The following is a 19,334-nucleotide window of genomic DNA, read 5'->3' on the forward strand; positions in this document are numbered from 1 at the left end:
ATCTGCAAAATCTAACCAATTATTATAATTACCATCAAATTTTGGTAACTCGATAGGTTTAAGCTCAATACAATGCCCTGTATATGAATTCTTAGAGCGCTCACTTGCTTTATCGCTTTCTATACAAGCTACTTGTTGATTATCGCGAATGATTTTTCGCGCTACCGCTAATTGTGAATAATATTTGTTATAGAATTCTTCGCGTTCCGTATATTCATCCTCTAATAATTCAAATTGAACCGTATTTTCTATTTGCCCCTGAACTTCATCGAATTCGCCCTGTAAATGTTCTATATTATTTACCATTTCAATAGCCTGTAATACTTCTAAATCTGAAATCGTTTCACCCTTAGTTATTTTATCATTTAACGCTAATATAAATTTCGAAAATATTGTGAGTTTGCATTTAAAACCGCCCCTTTTTCGCTTTAAATTCTCCATAATTTTATAATGAATTAAACAGTAAACAGAAACAGATTATAAATCGCTTGATATTCGACCCTAACGTTCTCAGAATTATCACATGTGCAGAATAAAGTTACAAAGACTGATAAATAAAAGGGAATGTGAAATGGATATGCTCACCAAAATATTTGTATGTTTATTGTAACAGCTCTAGCCTCCTGGCGCCAAGGATCTGCCTCAACTCGTATAAAATAGGTCTTCACAGATTTTAAACCCACAGTTGTCCAATTATGTAACTGTCTTAAGATTTACGTTCGACAGTCTATAACGCGCTCGGGCCACTATGAATGCACTATCTCGCCCGCAAATTTGATGACACAAATATGAGTTCGGAATTCGGTGAATTTACACTGTTTCAACACAAAAATTTGATGATTCGGCTCGAATAGACCATGGATTTGCTTGATATGCACTTCGCTTGTGCCGCTGGTTAATAATCAAACTCCGTGCGAAAACAAAACTGATTTTATTTTGAATTACACAATACATGAATATATATAACGCTTATTAAGTATTATGTCCGCTCGCTCTAATGTTGTGTCACCGATCCCGTCTCGTACTTGAGTGCTGTCTGTCGTCCTTGGGGTGCCTTAAGGGACTCGCCTTATCTTCACATATGGCACAATATATCTCCCTACGCCACTATGTTGCCGGATTGTAAAAATGCATAAAATAGACTTGAATTAGATAGAGGCGTGAACAAATGTTACCATGGCATGGTAACATGCCATGGTAACATTTATCTTATATAAATATCATCATATATCTGATCTTAGACACCTAAGATCAGATAACGTCGCAAGAAAGACAAAATGCCAAATATATAAAACCCTAATAAGACCGGTACTCACATATGGCTCAGAAACCTGGACACTCACTAAAAGAGAGGAAACGTTGTTAGCCACCTTCGAAAGAAAAATCTTGCGACACATTTATAAGGGCACAAAAGAAAACGGAATATGGCGAAGACGATACAACTCTGAACTATACAAAATATACCAGGATCCGGATATTATCACATTCATTAAAATAGGACGGCTGCGTTGGATAGGACATGTAGAAAGAATGGAAGAAGGCGAAATACCAAACAAAATATTCAAACAGATGCCAGTAGGAAAAAGAACAAGAGGAAGACCGAAACTGAGATACTTAGAACAAATAGAAAATGATATAACAACCTTAAAAATAAAAAACTGGAGCAAAAAAATTTTGAAACAGATCAGAATGGAGAAGAATCCTGGAACAGGCCAAGACCCAAAAAGGGTTGTCGAGCCAGTGATGATGATGATGTATATTGTACCTTTATTGAAATCTCCAGTTCAACCGTATAAGATCAAACAAATGCCTAGAAACTCCCTAATAATCTCAATAAATCTTTTGATTCAAACTATGTACAACTAAATTTGAACATAATGTCTGGCGGCTACTTCGTCTAACGCTGCAATATTATTTTCAACCTCTGAAGTGTTAACCTTTCTCTATCATGACGGTTTTGACATCATCCCCACCTGGTGCTATATTAGTTTTCATTTGAGTCAGAAGGTAAAGTATTTCGTATATAGTGATTTCAAGGATATATTTCGACTCTGTTCAAAATGTTTCTTTCCTTAATTCTATTTGGTGCTGCTTTGTCTAATATAGTTGTTTACAAAATTCTGTTATTTTTTAATTATTGTCTTGATCATGTTCTGTTTTTTCATTTTGATTTTTAAGGCAATAATTTATCGTTATTCGTTGATTTTCTCATTATCTGATTTTTATTTGTTATTTTTTAGCATGATATATGAGTTTTTTAATATCCATCACTGTTTCATTTAAATGGCAATATTTATTTCTTTCATATAGTCAATCAGTAATTTAGTTGTTCTTATATCATGGAAACTTGTAAATACTCTATACTAATTGGAAAACATACATTGTTCTTCTTGTAGACTATAATATAACTGGTCTATATGTGTCTCTTTAATTTTGCATTCCAGGAAAATATTATTCAAATCTCTAATAGAAACATTATCATAAAAACAAACTTGTGTAAGAAGTTGGTTTTCGAACAGCATACTTCTGTTTTGTTTACATTTTGTTGCCGTCTCTATTTTCGAAAATAACGGGCTTCGAGGTCAGCTGTTAAGATTTGTTCTTTCAAAGTTTTGGTGCTGTGTGGCTATTGCTCAGTCGTCTGATATCCAAACTTCTTAGATTATGTGCTGGACATATCTGCAACGTACAGTCTAAACAAACTCGGTGTCAAGACAGAACCCTGAGTGAGTCCATTATTCAGTTTCCTTACTACAATTTCCCATATTCACTTGGAACAATCTATTAGACCGTCCTTAAGCATGAAACTTCGTTCAGAAACTTGTATCGTAGGTAGCCGATAAATCTATGAACTTATATATACATATATATACATATATATATATATATATATATATATATATATATATATATATATATATATATATATATATATATATACTGAATATTATTAACTGTCGATATAAACAAACAACACAGTTTATTAGGGCTGCAGTCAGAAGGTTTGGCCGGCATGTTACAGAAACACTCTTTTAACTTTTGGTCTAGCTTTCGGAATTGTTTTATTCTAGGGCAACTTACTAGTCGTTGAGATTATTTATACAAAGCTATGACACTCAACATTAATAAAATAGAACATATAAAATAATGAACAAAATACATTTTAAAATTTAATTATGATTGTAAAAATTTTGTTTGTGACATCTTTTAATAATGTGTTTTAACTGATCCATAGAGAACAGAAAGAAAAAACAAAAATAGTATGATTAAAAAGTAATTAGGTGTTCTTCAAGTTATATTAATGGAAGTAGTATATTAAACCTGTCTTGATGGTATGCAACATGTTTTGTATGCAGGTGTATTATGGTGTGTATATGTAAAAGTAAATCATTATTTTATTTTTGATGTTTTGTCAGTAAATAACAATAAATGTTGCTCACGGCTGCCCAAAAGCAAAACCAAGCAACTATCATTTTTTAAATTTTACAGGAGAGCAAGAAAACTAAAAATACGTTTACTAACTACAAAAAGAGGCAAAAGTATATTTTTTTAACTAAGAATCTTGAAAAAAATAGCTCTTTCCTGTTATGATATCAATTTATTGATTTAAACATTATTTTTTTAAGAAAACCTGATTTAATTTCGGATACTTTGTTTTGAGGTGCTTTTTGTTATAACGTGCGTTATATTCCCACGCCATAAACAAGTATGAGCACATACTTTCAATTGTTTTGGATATTTATACAAAGTTTTGTGATTTATTTGTATCATAACCAAGTAAAATAATAAATAAATTTTGACACAGTTAAAAGTTGCCTTTATTAGAATTTTTTTACAAAAATCATACTTTATATAATTTCAAATATAAATTTAGACTCTCTTAGCATTCACAACATTAAAATTAAAAATTATTACTTCTCAAAGCTGTTGAACATAAAGTTTTTTAGTTTGAACATAAAATTTAGACTCCCTTAGCCTTAATGAAATTTAAATTTAAAATTATCACTTGTGTCGACTATAAAGTTTTTCTAGCCTCTTAATCTTAAAAAATTAACATAAAGTTTTAAGTCTCTTAAAAAAATACATCTGAAAGTGTGGAACATAAAGTGTAACTATTTGTTCATTAAATGATATCCGTAATTTCTCCATGCGTTACCAAATCTTGAGCATGCACACATTCAGGTAAATCTTCCCAAAACTTTCTCCTATTCATGGGCATTAGAGGGAGAAGCTTTTGTATTATTTCCTTTTTTTTGTGATTCAATGCCTCGTATTCTATAGTCCCGTTCAATCTTTTTTTTTTTTTTTTCGTCAAATTTCTTTTGTAGGAAGTCTATGATCTCATAATCTGTCTCATTGAAGTCTTTTTTATAAAATAATGCCTTCTTAGTTTTCACAAACATCACTTCAACCAGATCCTTGAGATAAAAACCATTAAGAGGATCTTCTGTTTCATTTTTTTTTTTTCGGGCACTTATTTTCTTCTTTTGCCATTTGTTACCTAGAGTGGGTTCTATAACCAGTAGACCAGCCCTCGATTGCTCTATGGCAATTTTTAAATCGTCAAAGTCGTAAATATTCTTTTTTCTTATATTGGACTCGATATTTCCATGCACACCATCTGCTGACATGTGAGTGTGTCCTTTAGTTAAGTATTTTATTGTTATCTCATTAGGTCCATTTACTTGATTTACAATTTGAATGAGTGAGGTGTATAAAATATAATTTTTATTTTGCGCTGTACAATTATCTGTCCAAATGATGAATTTCTTTGTATCGCGATGCTTGTTAATGAAACAGTATATAGCTTCTATGATGCTACTTCCGCTTCTGTCTCCTAGCCCTTCATGCCATACTACACACACACTTTCACCTCTCTTTCCTAATGAAGCAAAAGTTAAATTGAAAACTACTAGCTTACTAACAAAGAAGGCATCTTTGAATTGTGGCATTACTGGCAATAGAAGGACTTTCTGTAAATCCATTGATACAATTTTTATTTCAGATCCTGAATAGTTTGGTGAGCTATACTTTTCACTGTCATTTTTATATGCTGATGTTGACTGGGCAACTTTTAATTTGTGATGGTTATATTCTTCCTGAATGGAAATATCTTCAGGATTTTCACTTAATTTTAATTCTAGAATCTGACAATCACTGCACTTGTCACTTTTTGGTAGACAAAAAGATATATTCATAGATTTTAATACGTTTCTATATGATTCAATTGCACAAAAATTTGGATATTTGGACTTGAAGTCGTCAAACATTAATTTCAATGTCAGCTCTCTAGGCAAATATTTAACCTTAGGTGGCCGGTAATGGCTGACACAGGGATGGAATGAATTTGTATGTGTTTCAATAACAGTTTTGACTAAAACTTTTCTCCTTCTACCACCTCTTTTTTCTTTTGTTTCCGATGAAGAGATCACTTTTTACGCACTTACTTACCGACGTTATGGCAGCATCACACTTAAAACCTAAGGTATTCAGAAAAAATGTCTTGCGTACTTGGACATTATTTTTGTTACCATCTTCATTGGTTGTTGGAAAAAAATAATACCTGCTTTCTGTCTTAGGTTTATACTTCTTTTTTGGTTCGGTTGGTTTTGTGTGCTTACCTTTTTAGGTTTTTTTATCTGTATATTATTGCAAAGCCACCTTTTTCTGTCTACATATGACATGTCCCAATATTTTTCCCATATGTATTTTCTTTGCTGTGATGTGATTACCTCGCAGCTTCTTCTGCTTTTTCTTGAGCCAATTTACCCAATTTTATTGGGTATTTTCTTTTATTGTTGCCTATTTTTATTCTATTTGCTATTTCACGTCTTGATACATTTTCCAGTGATGAAATTGTCGGCTGATTGTCTTCCAAATCTGCTGTCTCTGGAGCTTCGTTACTCGTAATTACTCCAACATCGGAGTCCTAATGGTAAGCTGCTGGTGTCTCTGTGTAAACTCCTGTACAAGGTACATTTTTCAGTGATGCAAATGATGGCTGATCCAAGTCTGCTGTTTCCTGAGCTTCGTTACTCGTAATTATTCTAGCATCGGGGTCCGAATGGTAAGCTGCTGGTGTCTCTGTGTAAACTCCTGTACAAGGTACATTTTCCAGGGGACAAATGTTGGCTGATGATCTTCCAAGTCTGCTTTTTCTGGCGATGTTGTAAGTACCGCATTGGTTTTTATTTCCAGAGAATGTCTCCATATTAGTTGACTTTGATTTGATTCTGGAAAATCGTAGTCTTCATAGCTGTAAGTTCCAACAAGATCTTGCAGGGTGATGTCTGGATCAATAACCGGGTCATCGGAAGAGAACACGAATGATTCATTGTCTTCAGGAAGATTATGTGTTGTATTTTTTCTGTAACAAATAAAAAAAAAACATAAAATTATACTAATCGTCAACATGTTACATGGAATAAATTCAATTTGTTTGTGCCCCTATTAATGTATGCCTCATATTGAGCATATACATACGTATATATTATTATCTGCAGTGTACTTTCAATCCGGTTTCTACCTGTGGAAGAGAGAGATTATTACATTTATTCAGCCAATGCGTGGAAGAAGCTTTTACATACGCCTCAATGGGGCCATGGCAAAATAGACTGCAGATTTTTTTAAAAACAAATTCAATAAGAAATAATTTTCTACAATCGTCCAAAAGGTTTTTAGGGAGGCCCCTGCTCTGCTTCTCAGTGAGGAAGTATTTTTATCAAAAATATTTTTCAAATAAAAAAATTTATTTGACCTTTTTGGTTACAAATGACCTCAGGAGTTACCCTATAGTTTTTCGAGTCGACACTGTTGTAACACCCTGTACAGAAGTATGTTCTTTGTATTAGTTAAATTACATGAGATCGTGTGTGAGATATAATTTGAAATTTAAAAAACACCAAAACAATCATTAATTATGGATAGTAGGTTCTAATATTAAACTTAGTATTAAAATAAATAAATAAAATAATTTACCTTGACTCTGCACGAGGGTCGTAGACTATAAGACGGAGCAGTTGTTATTTCTTCATCGGGTTTATTTACATTGTCCAAAGCGAGATCAAGTAATTTTTTGGTGCGATCTGACATTTTCATGATTTATCATTTACTAGAAACTGAATACTAGTAACTGTGAAACTTTTATAAGCTTTAATTTACTTAACCCACATTTAACAACGAAAATAACCTCAAAATATCATGACTCAGGCTAGCTAACAGACTTTAATGAACGTTTATTTTGAATAAAACATTAATGTCACTCTCACATTTGACACTTTACTAAATGTTTTGATTTCGGTTTTGCCAACGTCCCATTAATATTTTCCCAAATCAAAACAAAGCATCATATACCAAACCACAACAAAAGCAAGCTTGAGGCTAGTTACTACTTCATAACCAAGTATCTCTTGTTAAATACTTTGTTTTGAAATGGGGATTAGTGTGATACTTGGTTATGGTTTTGTTAATACAAAAAAAAACGCGATGTTTCTCCAAAAACGGACAGATACTAGTTCTTATTTCGAGAAATACATAAGATAGACTTGTTTTGTATTTTTTTTTTTGCAGAGACCAAAAGAAAGTAAGCGTGAAAATGCAAAAAAACGTGTTTTGAAAAAAAGTGAGATACTTGGTTTTGTTTTGGGCCAGCCGCTCAGTTTATCGATGTCAGACTTTTTATTTATACAAGACGTATTGGATTTTATGAAACACATTTCCAAGAAAACACATTTTGAATGGTTTTTTTCCTTTGCCAAAATACAGGAATCCTCGAAATTAAATTCATGTTTTAACGTTAATGCATGTTCTGTGAGCGCACATGCGTTTATTTTTTTGGTTTTTATGTCGCTGCGATGTGAGATCACTCTACTGTGAGAATTACGAGATGATTCTCCGATATACACGTTTTTACAATTGGCACACGGTATATAATAAACAACATTTGATGACTCCTGTATTGTGAAAGGAGTATTTTAATCATACTATTTTTTCTTTCTCTTCTCTATGGATCAGTTAAAACACACCATTAAAAGATGTCACAAACAAAATTTTTACTATCATAATTAAATTTTAAAATGTATTTTGTTCATTATTTTATATGTTATATTTTATGTTTGTTATTAATGTTGAGCGTCATAGCTTTATATAAATAATCTCAACGACTAGTAAGTTGCACTGACAATTTGTGATATATTGATATATTGTAAATATTTACACATTCTTCTAATTACAGTGTCTTGAAGAAGGAATAAAACAATTCCGAAAGCTAGACCAAAAGTCAAGAGTGTTTCTGTAACATCCCGGCCAAACCTTCTGACTGCAGCCCTAATAAACTATGTTGTTTGTATGTATATATATATATATATATATATATATATATATATATATATATATAGTCCTCTCTCTCTATGACGATGTGCAAGGGACCGGGAATTTTCATCGATATAAGGAGAGATTCTTATACAGAGGGAGACAAAATTCGGTACTGTAATATTAATAATACTTACTAAATAACCTACTTTAATTTAAAATATCAAAACGAATATAAATGAATTAACATTGTATTCCACATAGATTTATTAACGAATAATATAAGCAATACAGTATAAAAAATGACTGTACAATTAAAACATGTGTACTGTACAATAAAAAAATATATGCTACTGTAAAATATATTTAGCCTACATTGCCAAAAAAATCTGTCACGTTGGTCTGTGTTCTTTTCCCTTTCCACAGAACTGACCTGACCTTGTCCTGAAGACGCATCGAATCTTCCACAGCACTCATATCGTCTTCCTGGTGGATGAAGAATTGATGCAGTACTTTTGTCGCATCCAATGCCAGCTGAGGGGTCGGAGCTGGTTCTGGCTCTGCTTCCACTTCCGAGTCACTGTTTTCTTCTTCTACACGAACTGCTTGCAGGATGTCCTCGTCAGAAAGTCCAGATATTGTAGCTACATTTTCATCAACTTCTTCAAAATCTGTTAGCTCTTCCGGTCCGTAGGTGATAGTAAGTTCAAACTGTCTGGCCCAAACATCTAATGGCAGGTCATCTTCATCATCAGTCAATCATTGATCTTCCAGTCATCCTGCGTGTTTGAAGGAATGTTTTATTGTATTGCTCGTCACCTCGTCCCAGGATTTACTAATCATTAGGACGGCGTCAAGAATGTTTAGTTTAAGATCTCCATTCTCAACCAATTCCATCAAAAGTCTTCTCCTGTAATGGCTTTTCAAACTCTTGATGACACTTTGGTCCATGGGCTGAAGGACACTCGTGTTTGCTGGCAGAAAACAGAGTTCGATGTTTTGAAGGTCGCGCAATACAGGATGAGTAGGACAATTGTCTACAAGCAAAAGAATTTTTTTCCCTTTAAGCTCGATATCCCACTTTCTTATCGCTTCTTCAAAAATGTCCGAGGTCATCCACGCACTCTTGTTTGCTTTATAGGTCACTGGTAGATTTTTTATGTTTTTAAAGCAACGCGGGTTTTTCGACTTCCCTATCACTAACAATTTTCGCTTCACCTAACCTGTCATGTTAGCGGCCACTTGCGTTCCTTAGAGAGCTTTCTACCAACGCACTTTTCCAATTTAAATTTTAAAGTTCTGTTTTTTGTCTTTTTAAAAAACAATCCAGTCTCATCCGCATTGAAAATGTCGTCTGACGCATATCGTGCCTTCAGTCCAGGCCACACGTTTCTTAATCCAATTATCCGTTACGTTTTTGTTAACATCGCGAGCCTCTCCGCTGATTTGCCCGTAGTTGATCTTGTGCCGCAGCTTCCACTTGCTCAATCAACTCTCAGATGCCTTGAAATTCTCAATTCCAAGTTCAGTTGCAAAAAACTCAGCTTTTGTCCTGACCACAGGCTCAGAAAGTGGAATATGGTTCATACGCTGCTGCTGGAACCACTGAAGCATAGCGCGATCTAAATCTTCGTGCTGAGATTTCCGTAACTTCTTCCTGCTACTGCGCTATATCTCCGCTTTAATCGACTTTTTTCTGTCCTTCCATATCGTAGCCGCAGTTGACTGAGACAGCCCCGTCCAGCGAACGACATCCGATTTTCACGATCACTTTTCTCTATTGCTCGAGTTATCGATAACTTTACCTCCACCGAGAGCACTTTACGCTTTTTCGAAAACATGTTGACTGTTGACACACTAAGACACAACTTAAACTGGAAATGAAAAGTCGTCAATAGATGACAACATCTGTGTGATAACAGTTAGGTACGCCGCCCGAACAATAAACGTGAGTCACTTAATTCTCTGATAAGAAAGAGTAGAATGGGTGGCCGCATTCCTTAAGCGCAAAACAAAACAACCGCTGGACAATGACCTTGTTACTCGTAATCTGGAACTTTAAACACAATAACACATTTGTCATCAACTATTGAACGCTAAAAAGTTATCGCTGTAGAGAACGATATCGGTATAGAGAAAGAATTAATACATTGTTCTTATGACGAACCAACCAACATTTACTATTTTCATCGTTATAGAGGAATTATCGTTATATAGGGAATCGTTATAGAGAGAGACTACTGTATATATAAGTTTTTAGCTTCGTCAATATATGTTGTAAATCGTAAGATTTGATCTGGTTGGGACGGAACCATGCCTGATCAATATGTATTCTTTCGAGTAGGTGAGGAGAGATTCTCTTTTCTAATAGTTTCTCACTTACATAAAATATTCAATGAAGCAATTTGCTGATAACTTATTGGCCTGGTTTGCTAATTTTCCAGGTGTGTATATTGCTATAATTTTTGCTCTTTTCATTTTATGAGGGATTATACCTTTGTTTAGGATATTTATGTTACATGTTATGTTGTATATTCATATATATGGGCATATTATTCTTGGTTGTGCTTATACCATCGCCGAAAAACCTTTCCCAGTGTACAGCTTTAGGGGAATTTTTGTATAAGAAAGTATTCATCGCATATTATTTGTTTTATACTATTATTGGAAGTTTATTAACATCTCTCCTTTACTGTTTCTTTGCATAGTCCCAAAGTTTCCTGTATACTGTTTCATCCTTTTTTTCCCTCCAATGATGGCAATGCAATACCCAATTATTAATATCTGCTACCTAATATTTTACTTCATTAGTGGCTTTGATTTTATCGTCATGAACTGAATAAGATTTAAAAAATTTCTTAGGAAAAATGAGAATTATGTTCCAAACAAATATTTATGAAAAATAAGTACCTTTTTTTTGTTTAGTCGACCAGAGACACTTCAAGTGGTACAGCCTCAACAGGTTATGCAAACAGCTACTCCCACGACCAGTTCTAATAATCCCTTCCCTTCAAATTTAGTAGTGGTGAAAACTGCTTCAGGAAAGAACATCGTTTTGAAGGTTATATCTCAATCAACAGAGGTGAGTAAAGTTTAGAATATGTAAAATACACTGTTTGTCGTAAAGTTTAGAATATGTAAAATGCACTACACGTCTTTTGAAGTGGATATTTTTATTATCCCTATGACTTCTGTATAGTATTCGCAAAATTGAATCATCTTTCCTTACTGCCAGGTACTATTTTGTTAAAGCAAAATTGAGGTTTATATTATACCATTTTATACAATTACAGTATTATAATATACCCAATTATACCATTTTATACCATTCTAAAACCGATTTCACATAGGCACTGATATAGAAGTAAAGCTAATATATGGTACGAAGGCAGTCGATAACGAACAATATCCCGAAGATAGGGTCAATTTATTGTTCACATCTAGCAGAAATCATACATTATGGGCTTCCAAGCTTTGAATACATAATAGCATTCATGTATCTGTTTTTCTATTACCTTCCCTTCTTATGGAGTATTGGGCGCTCTTCGCTTCTTAGCCAAAAGTGAAATTCTGTTTTATTCCTTCTAAATTTCGTCTCATTTCTTGCTTTCTGATCTCTCTCCATTTTAAGCCAATTATTTCATGATCTCTTAGTACAGTTCTTCTCCAGCTGTCAACCGGTCTTCCTATTCTTCTTCCTCCGTCTGGTTGGTATTCGAGTATATACCTGTCTGGTTATATTATTTTGGTCTTTCCTTTCCTTTTTTATATCCAATCCATTTCATTTCCATTTATTTCTTTTATTCGTGACTGTTATTTTCTCTTATTTTGTTGTTCTGCCATTGTTTAAAAAAGAATAGTTAGACAAGCTTTACCAGAGAATTGTTTAACTTTTAATCTGCCGTCAGGTGGCGGCCTCGCGTAATAAATTTCAAAAACTGTTAACAGAGATTTAATTGTATGCAGAGTTCTTCTTCTTCTTATAGTGCCGTGCACCTATAGTGCGTTGGCTCTTAAGGCCAGACGTCTGTCTTTTGCGGCATGCAAAAGATCACCAGTGTTATTTATGCCTGTCCAGTTCTTCATGTTCCGTAGCCACGACATTTGTTTGCGATCTACTCTCTCTTGCCTTCAATCTTTCCCTGGATGATTAGTTGAGGGAGTTCACTACAGAGTTCTACTCGGGTATATTTTCATCTGTCAGATCTCTAATACAAACCTGTACAAGGATGCCAGATTGTAAAGAAAATATAAGATTTATATAAAACGCTTATTGTTATTTTGATGTGCTCAAAACTGTGCTCGATATCTCACTTTAATTTTCAAAGTTCATTTTCACTGCGTTTACTATTCCTTGTAGTATGTGGTCGCTCGACGTGTCGTTTAGTTTTTAGTGTCGGTTTTTATTTTTCACACTTCACCGCGATCCACCGATCCGTCCGTTTAAAAAAATTTAAATTCTTTTAACTTATTTAGATATAAAATCAGAGTATGATTATGTACAATTTCTACAAATGAGTAATTCATGTGATTCATGGTCTGAGTAATTATGATTAGGACACGAATCACTTATCTTTCATATATTTTTATTTAAATTGTATTATCCGATAAAATTCATTTCTAAAAAACTAATTTTGTTTTTTTTTTATACAAATGTTTTTCTTTATGTTTTCAAAAACATAGGATTAAAATGTTATACTTACCTCGGCCAAAGCTTTTTTATATACTTCCAAATAAAATAAAAAAAAATAAATTCTTTAAACTTATTTACCTAGATATAAAATCACAGTATGGTTACGTACTATTTCTAGACACTATATTTACCAGTTCCTTGATAGTAATAACACTACCTTGTAAGTATTTTAGAAACAAATGTAAGTAGCAAAAATAGTTAAATATTATATAAAGGTATGGAAAAAATTATCTGACTATAGGGCATTAAGACAACGCAACGAACTGAGAAAAAATATTATATAGACTTACACTTGTATGTCCGAGAGAATAACATGTAACCACATATCTGTGATAGACCCGTAAGCACTATGGTAAGTCTTGTCTGTTAATTGTTGCCGAAAAAAAGTTTATTTTTTAGATGGTCTGGGGAAATATTTCAACGATGTGATTACAAGATTTAAAAGCAGGTTAATATCTTAGATTAAATCAACAGGTTCTTTAATCTCAATTCATAAAAAATAACAATAAATTCTTTTTTTTATTTTAAAAAATAACAAAGAGTTCTAGGTATTTACGACACAAAGTGCCCACTATGAAAAAAGGGTCAATTACGTTTTCTCCTAAAATACCAGCCCAGGCGTTTACTTTTTAACGGTATTGTGTTTTGTGAGGAACACTTATGTGCCTATTTTCTGTAGTAGAGTACCCGACAATAACAGATGGATTATGATGGCCAGTTAAATAAAAAGAAGACTCATCTGTAAACAAGATTTTTTTCATTAAATTTTCGTCACGATTAGTGCGTTCTATCATGTCCTCGCAAAACACCATCCGTCGTTCATAATCAACAGGCAAAATTTCCTGAGTTTTTTGCAATTTGTAGAAATCGCATTTGTTTCTTTTTAAAATATTTCGTACAGTTCTAGCACTAACACCAGTTTCTCTTAAAATTAGGGTGCCGTTACAAGGAAAATTGATTTCAGCTAGACTACATACAGCAGTTTCACGCTGTTTCCGTTCTTCATTAATTCCATGAGCTGATTGATTTTCATCTTCATCACTATCCGTTCATTTTCTATACAATTCTTGACACAAAGAGTTTTTTCAAATTTAAAATTAATGTTGTTAATTGTAGATTTTGTTGGTTCAAGGCCTTTGAATAAAACGAAAATCTACCGATTATATGGTCGGCATTATTTCCAGAATAATGCCATTTAATAATTTGAATGTTCGGTTGTAAAGATTACCATTTTTCTAACTTGAAATATCAATTTCTGTTTTTTGCGAATAAAACCAGAATTATTACTAATGAAAAAATAAACGTATATATTTGACGTTTCTGTTATCAAAACTGAATGTCACTTTGACAAAACTAGAATTCAATCTAATGAGTGTTAAACCCAAACTCGTTTGTCGGTACTAATTTCATACTATATTCGATCTCTCTCTGTTAGCAGAACAACTTCATACTGTTCTTTTCGCACTAATTATGTGTGCTATATGCAGTTTTCAGATTACCACAACTGCATTTACTTTTCTATTGGTTACAAAAACTGTATAATTCTGAGCCTTTTAGCAGATTGTTAATCTATGCACATGATTTTATTATTTTATATGTTTTAACATTCTGCTTACCTAACTAAACTTGTTGCCACTATGTCAGTGAAATAGTGCAACGCTGGGTAACTTAATTCAGTGAAACGTGCTGGACATTCAATTTAGTCATATCATTTTAACATAGCACCATCTAGTATAACGTAGATCAAACAAACATTCGTATATTAAAACCTATTAAGACAGAAAGAGTGGTGACATCTAGTGACTGTCTCAATTAGAATCAAACAAATTTATTCATGGCGTTGACCAACTATTCTTTTTAAACAAGGGTTTTGCGTTTATTATTTTATAAGGCCAGTATATTTTTAGGATTTTTCTTAAAAATTTATTTATAAAGGTTTATTAGCATTTATGTAAATGTGTCTAATATTCGTAGATGAAACAAAAGTGAACTTAGAACCAGATACATTTCAAATTGTGCTACATTCGAGGAACTTACTACGCATTTTGTTTTAGGTGGTAAAATGTATGTTTTTTCTCTACTCCCTGTTCATTATTCATGTTTCATCTAATAAATTTTCGATTTGTAATGTAATAAATATTCTTTAGGTTTCACCTAAATAAAAGTTGAGTCACTATGAATTAGTTTAGTCACTCGTTATTTTTAATCTATTATTTTAATAAAACAACGTGCTTTAAAAACTTATTTTTATTATTTCAGATTCCCAAACAGTACCTACTGAAGTCGAAGAAATCCGCTACACCCGTGGTAGCACCGCTCGTAGAAGTCGTTAATGAAGTGCCTATGGGAAACCAATTGTCGCTGGATGAACACGAAGTAATTGCCGGTGGAGAAGAAGGAATTATGACAGAGGAAGATACCGAAATTGAAGGTGTCGAAGAATTGGAAACGATAGAAGGAATAGAAGAAGAGGAAGTGGAAGAAGTAGAAGGTATCGATGATTCCATGATTGAAGCCGAAGATGAAGATTTAGTTGAGACTGATATGGTGGCTGTTGAAGAAGGCGAGGAAATCTACATGCCCGAAGAAATAGAAGAAGAGGAGGAGGAAGTTTTCGTTAATGAGGTAAGTGTAGACAATATTAAACCTTCATTCTCGTAGTGTTTTATTAATAGTCGGCCAACACAGGTCTGGTTATTTTTAATTTGAAAATATTTTACGGTTTTTTATTTTTTTTTTTTTAATGGTAAATTTTTACCAGACTGGTTCGTAAAATAAGGTCCCTATTATGAAAATTCTGAACTTCTTATTATTTTTCGGCATAAAAACCGCATTGTGTCGACGCATTTTTGTAGGCGGTGTATGCCAATTTTTGTATTCCCGTATAATACAACGTTTCTGCTTCATTTTTGGTAAAATACCAAATTGGAACAAGTTAATTCGTCTATTAGAATTTATTTAATGAAATAAGGCATTAAGAATTAATATTATAACTTACTAAATTTATCATTAATACAATGTTCCCCTGAAGAAGAAAATATATATATATGCCTTTAGATCCCTTTGTTCAAATTATAATATGGTCAATGGAATAGTTCCTTCATTTTATTTACCTTGTTATTCTCAAATAAAATTAAATCTCCTATTTTCTAGGATCTCTCTGTAGAATCTCCTTTTCTAATTTAACATTGATAACATAAACCTTAGTAACTATCTCCTTTGTTATGCCATATCTCAAAATGGAATTATTCACAAGAGAGCTCGCCACTATTTGTGCTTCTTTATTTTTAATCGGTTTCTTAACATTGTTCTGAAGATATTTTCTTGTGGCATATTAAAGTAATTACTATTTAAATGGGAATAAGCCACAATTAAAGGTTAAAGTAAGTTCATTGACATTTCAATTTTGAAACGACAATAAACTTACTTTAACCTTTAATTGTGGCTTCTTCCCATTTAAATAGTATTTGTTTATAATCGGGTATGCCTTCACAAATTTCGTTTGGTCATGCTGGATATTAGTGAAAATATCTTTATGTTTGTTAATATATTATTGAATTGGACCCACCATATCTAAAAAAAATAATTCAAATACAACTGAGTGTGCTGATAATTAATATCCAATAGTTCTTTGTGGGGTTTTTTGAATATTTAAATTTTTGGCATTGGCCACTACGAATGACGTTACATATTTACATAGACCCTTGCAATAAAATTATCTTTTAATATTATTGAACATCTTAGTTATGGCTGCATGTTCTTCTTACGGAAGCATATGGAAATCGTTCAAAATTAACCCACACGTTTTTATATCTATTATTTTATTTTTATGTCTATTATATTATTGTTTAGCATTTAATTAATTACTTTTCGTATCTTGGTGAATACATTTTATTTATGCTGGAATTGCATTTTCTTTAATTTATATTAAATACTTGTAAATGTTTGAAATGAAAATACTTGTCACTCTTACCGGTCATATCAATGTGAAATATTTCATTATATTTTGCACAAATATTTGTAATAAAATAGTAGCCTTTTATTTTTTTAAATGTGATTTAATACCTTTAATATCCTCTACTGTATCAGCACTTTGTACTATAAGATTCGATACCTTTGGTATAAAATTTATAATAGTAACTGGTTTCAATCTAAAGGATTTTACTTTTAAAGGTATAAAAGTTGATCTACGTGATTTTGTTGATGTTGCAATGCCAGTAACTGCGATATTATTACCAATATTTTTTTATTTACTTTTTTACCAAAAATGCACTATATCAAAAGTACTATCAGAATATGTAACTAAAATAAGTTGCACTAATTAATTTCCATGCTGAACGAGAATAAAATTTGGACAGTTAATATTAAACATGCAGTGTTTCGTATTTAAAATAAATCAAATGAATCCAAAAATACGTCTTAACATATCGAAAACGCGCGCTTAACTAAACGGCCTTACAAAGGCTTGAACACACCTATCATACAGCCTTCCGATCCTACTACGATCATACACCAGGACAACTGTATAACAGCGGAATAGACTGTGTCTTTGAATACCACAGGCCACACTTGTCCGTCACTTGACCAATCGTACTCCCATCTGTCTCAGTTGTTGTCTCCGATAATATGATAATAAATTCCTTTTTTCTTTTTCAATTTTTTTTTATTACACCTTAAATTTTTAAAATTAGTATATTCAAATATAATAGAAAAAGATTTTATAGGAAGCAAAAAATTTTTCAATTATTTATAAAAAACAATTTTACTTATTTTACATAGAGGCAGTAAAATGACCACAAAAAAACTCCGCTTTGTTTCTAAGCTGGCATAAAAGCTAAATAGTTAAATGGCGGGTATTGAAATGTTTTAACATTACGACAGTGTATCTTCCACGATCAACTGGAGAGATAGACTAATGTAAAATCGAATACGAGTATGACACGTGTGCCCATTCCTTTCCGATTCTACACCTACCCGATTTTTGTAGCATAAAGCTCAGGACACACCTATCATACAGTCTTCCAATTCTACTCCGATCATACATAGTTTGACGGCTGGAGGACGTTTATGTGTACATAGAAGGGTGAATAGTTGAAATCTATTCTGTCTTAAGTAAAATGAGATGGAGGACTACATATCTGTATTCAGCGAAAAGATTTACATAAGATAAAATAGCTTTCAACTATCTATTCACCCTTCCATGCATACAGACAGGTACCCAGCCGCCCAACTACGTATGATCGCAGTAGGATTGGAAGGCTGTATGATAGGTGTGTTCCGGGCTTAATCGGAAATAATTATGATCGGAAGGCTGCGTGACAGGTGTGTCCAAGTCTTAACCAATAGCAACCAATGTTGTCATGACTCTTTTGCAAGTGTCGGGCGCTTGCGCAGAGATCACTATCTAGGACCTCAGAACCTATACTCTATCTTTTAAGTATCGGATCATACTACCATCGAAAATTTTATTATGTTTCAGGTAACGCTCGAGGAAGAAGTGAACGAAGTGACAATTGGAGAAAACGAAGTATTGATCGATGAAGAAACGGTCGAGGAAGAACCACCCGAGGAATACGATACAGTGTTAATAAAACAGGAAATAGAAGAAGAATAATACTATATTTAGATAAATTGTGTTTAAAATACCATAGGGTTTAGATTGTTTAAGATTCTCTCCCATTCTTACGAAGTAGGTGCTGTAAACTCACGAAACGAGATGGGAAAATAAACATTGTAAATTATATGATTTTTACTTTTTTAATGCAATCTCAACAAACTTTTATTTTATAGTCTCTACAATGTGACTGATTCGGATTGGACACACCACTTTAAAATTTGAAAGTATTAATCGATTTCGACCAAGTTTTTTTTATATGTCAAGTAGACATTATAAAAAATTCTTTAATAATGAAGAAGCTATTCTATAGAATTTTTTCCTCAAATGCTTTATTGCGGCTATTGATTTCATTAAAATTATTCAGCAGTGTCTTAACTTTCCGAAAACACAGAAAATGAAAAATTAATTATATGTACTTACCTAAACATTTCAACAAACTTTTATCAGCTTTCACACAATCAATTTGGTCGCCCTAAAAGCCTGTGCCAGGAATTTTAACTTAATTTTTTACTTAATAACTAAGCTTAATCTGTTTCGTTTTTCACTTACTTCTACTAAGAGAATCAATCCCAGTGAAAATAACTTTTATCTAAACTCCTATAGCTATTTTCGGGAATAGTTGGCTCGATAATTGGTCCTGAAATTTGTGTTAGACGCCGCTTTGGACAAAGTAAGATGTCCCATTGAGTCTCGAGCATAAAGTTGATATTCCAA

The 19,334-nt window shown here is 32.8% G+C and overlaps 1 protein-coding gene across 1 annotated transcript in view; it reads left to right on the top strand.

Annotated features, from left to right (window-relative positions):
* LOC140436950 (uncharacterized) overlaps positions 1-18,746 on the top strand; it is a 37,822-nt gene extending 19,076 nt beyond the window's left edge. The window contains exons 5-7 of the mRNA XM_072526132.1: positions 11,236-11,392; positions 15,263-15,628; positions 18,483-18,746. Coding sequence (XP_072382233.1) covers positions 11,236-11,392; positions 15,263-15,628; positions 18,483-18,617 — 658 coding nt within the window. The 3' untranslated portion in view covers positions 18,618-18,746. The remainder of the gene's footprint in view (positions 1-11,235; positions 11,393-15,262; positions 15,629-18,482) is intronic.
* The last annotated feature ends 588 nt before the right edge of the window (positions 18,747-19,334 follow it).

The sequence above is a fragment of the Diabrotica undecimpunctata genome, chromosome 3 (assembly GCF_040954645.1).
Source record: "Diabrotica undecimpunctata isolate CICGRU chromosome 3, icDiaUnde3, whole genome shotgun sequence".
NCBI classification, from domain to species: Eukaryota; Metazoa; Arthropoda; class Insecta; order Coleoptera; family Chrysomelidae; genus Diabrotica; species Diabrotica undecimpunctata.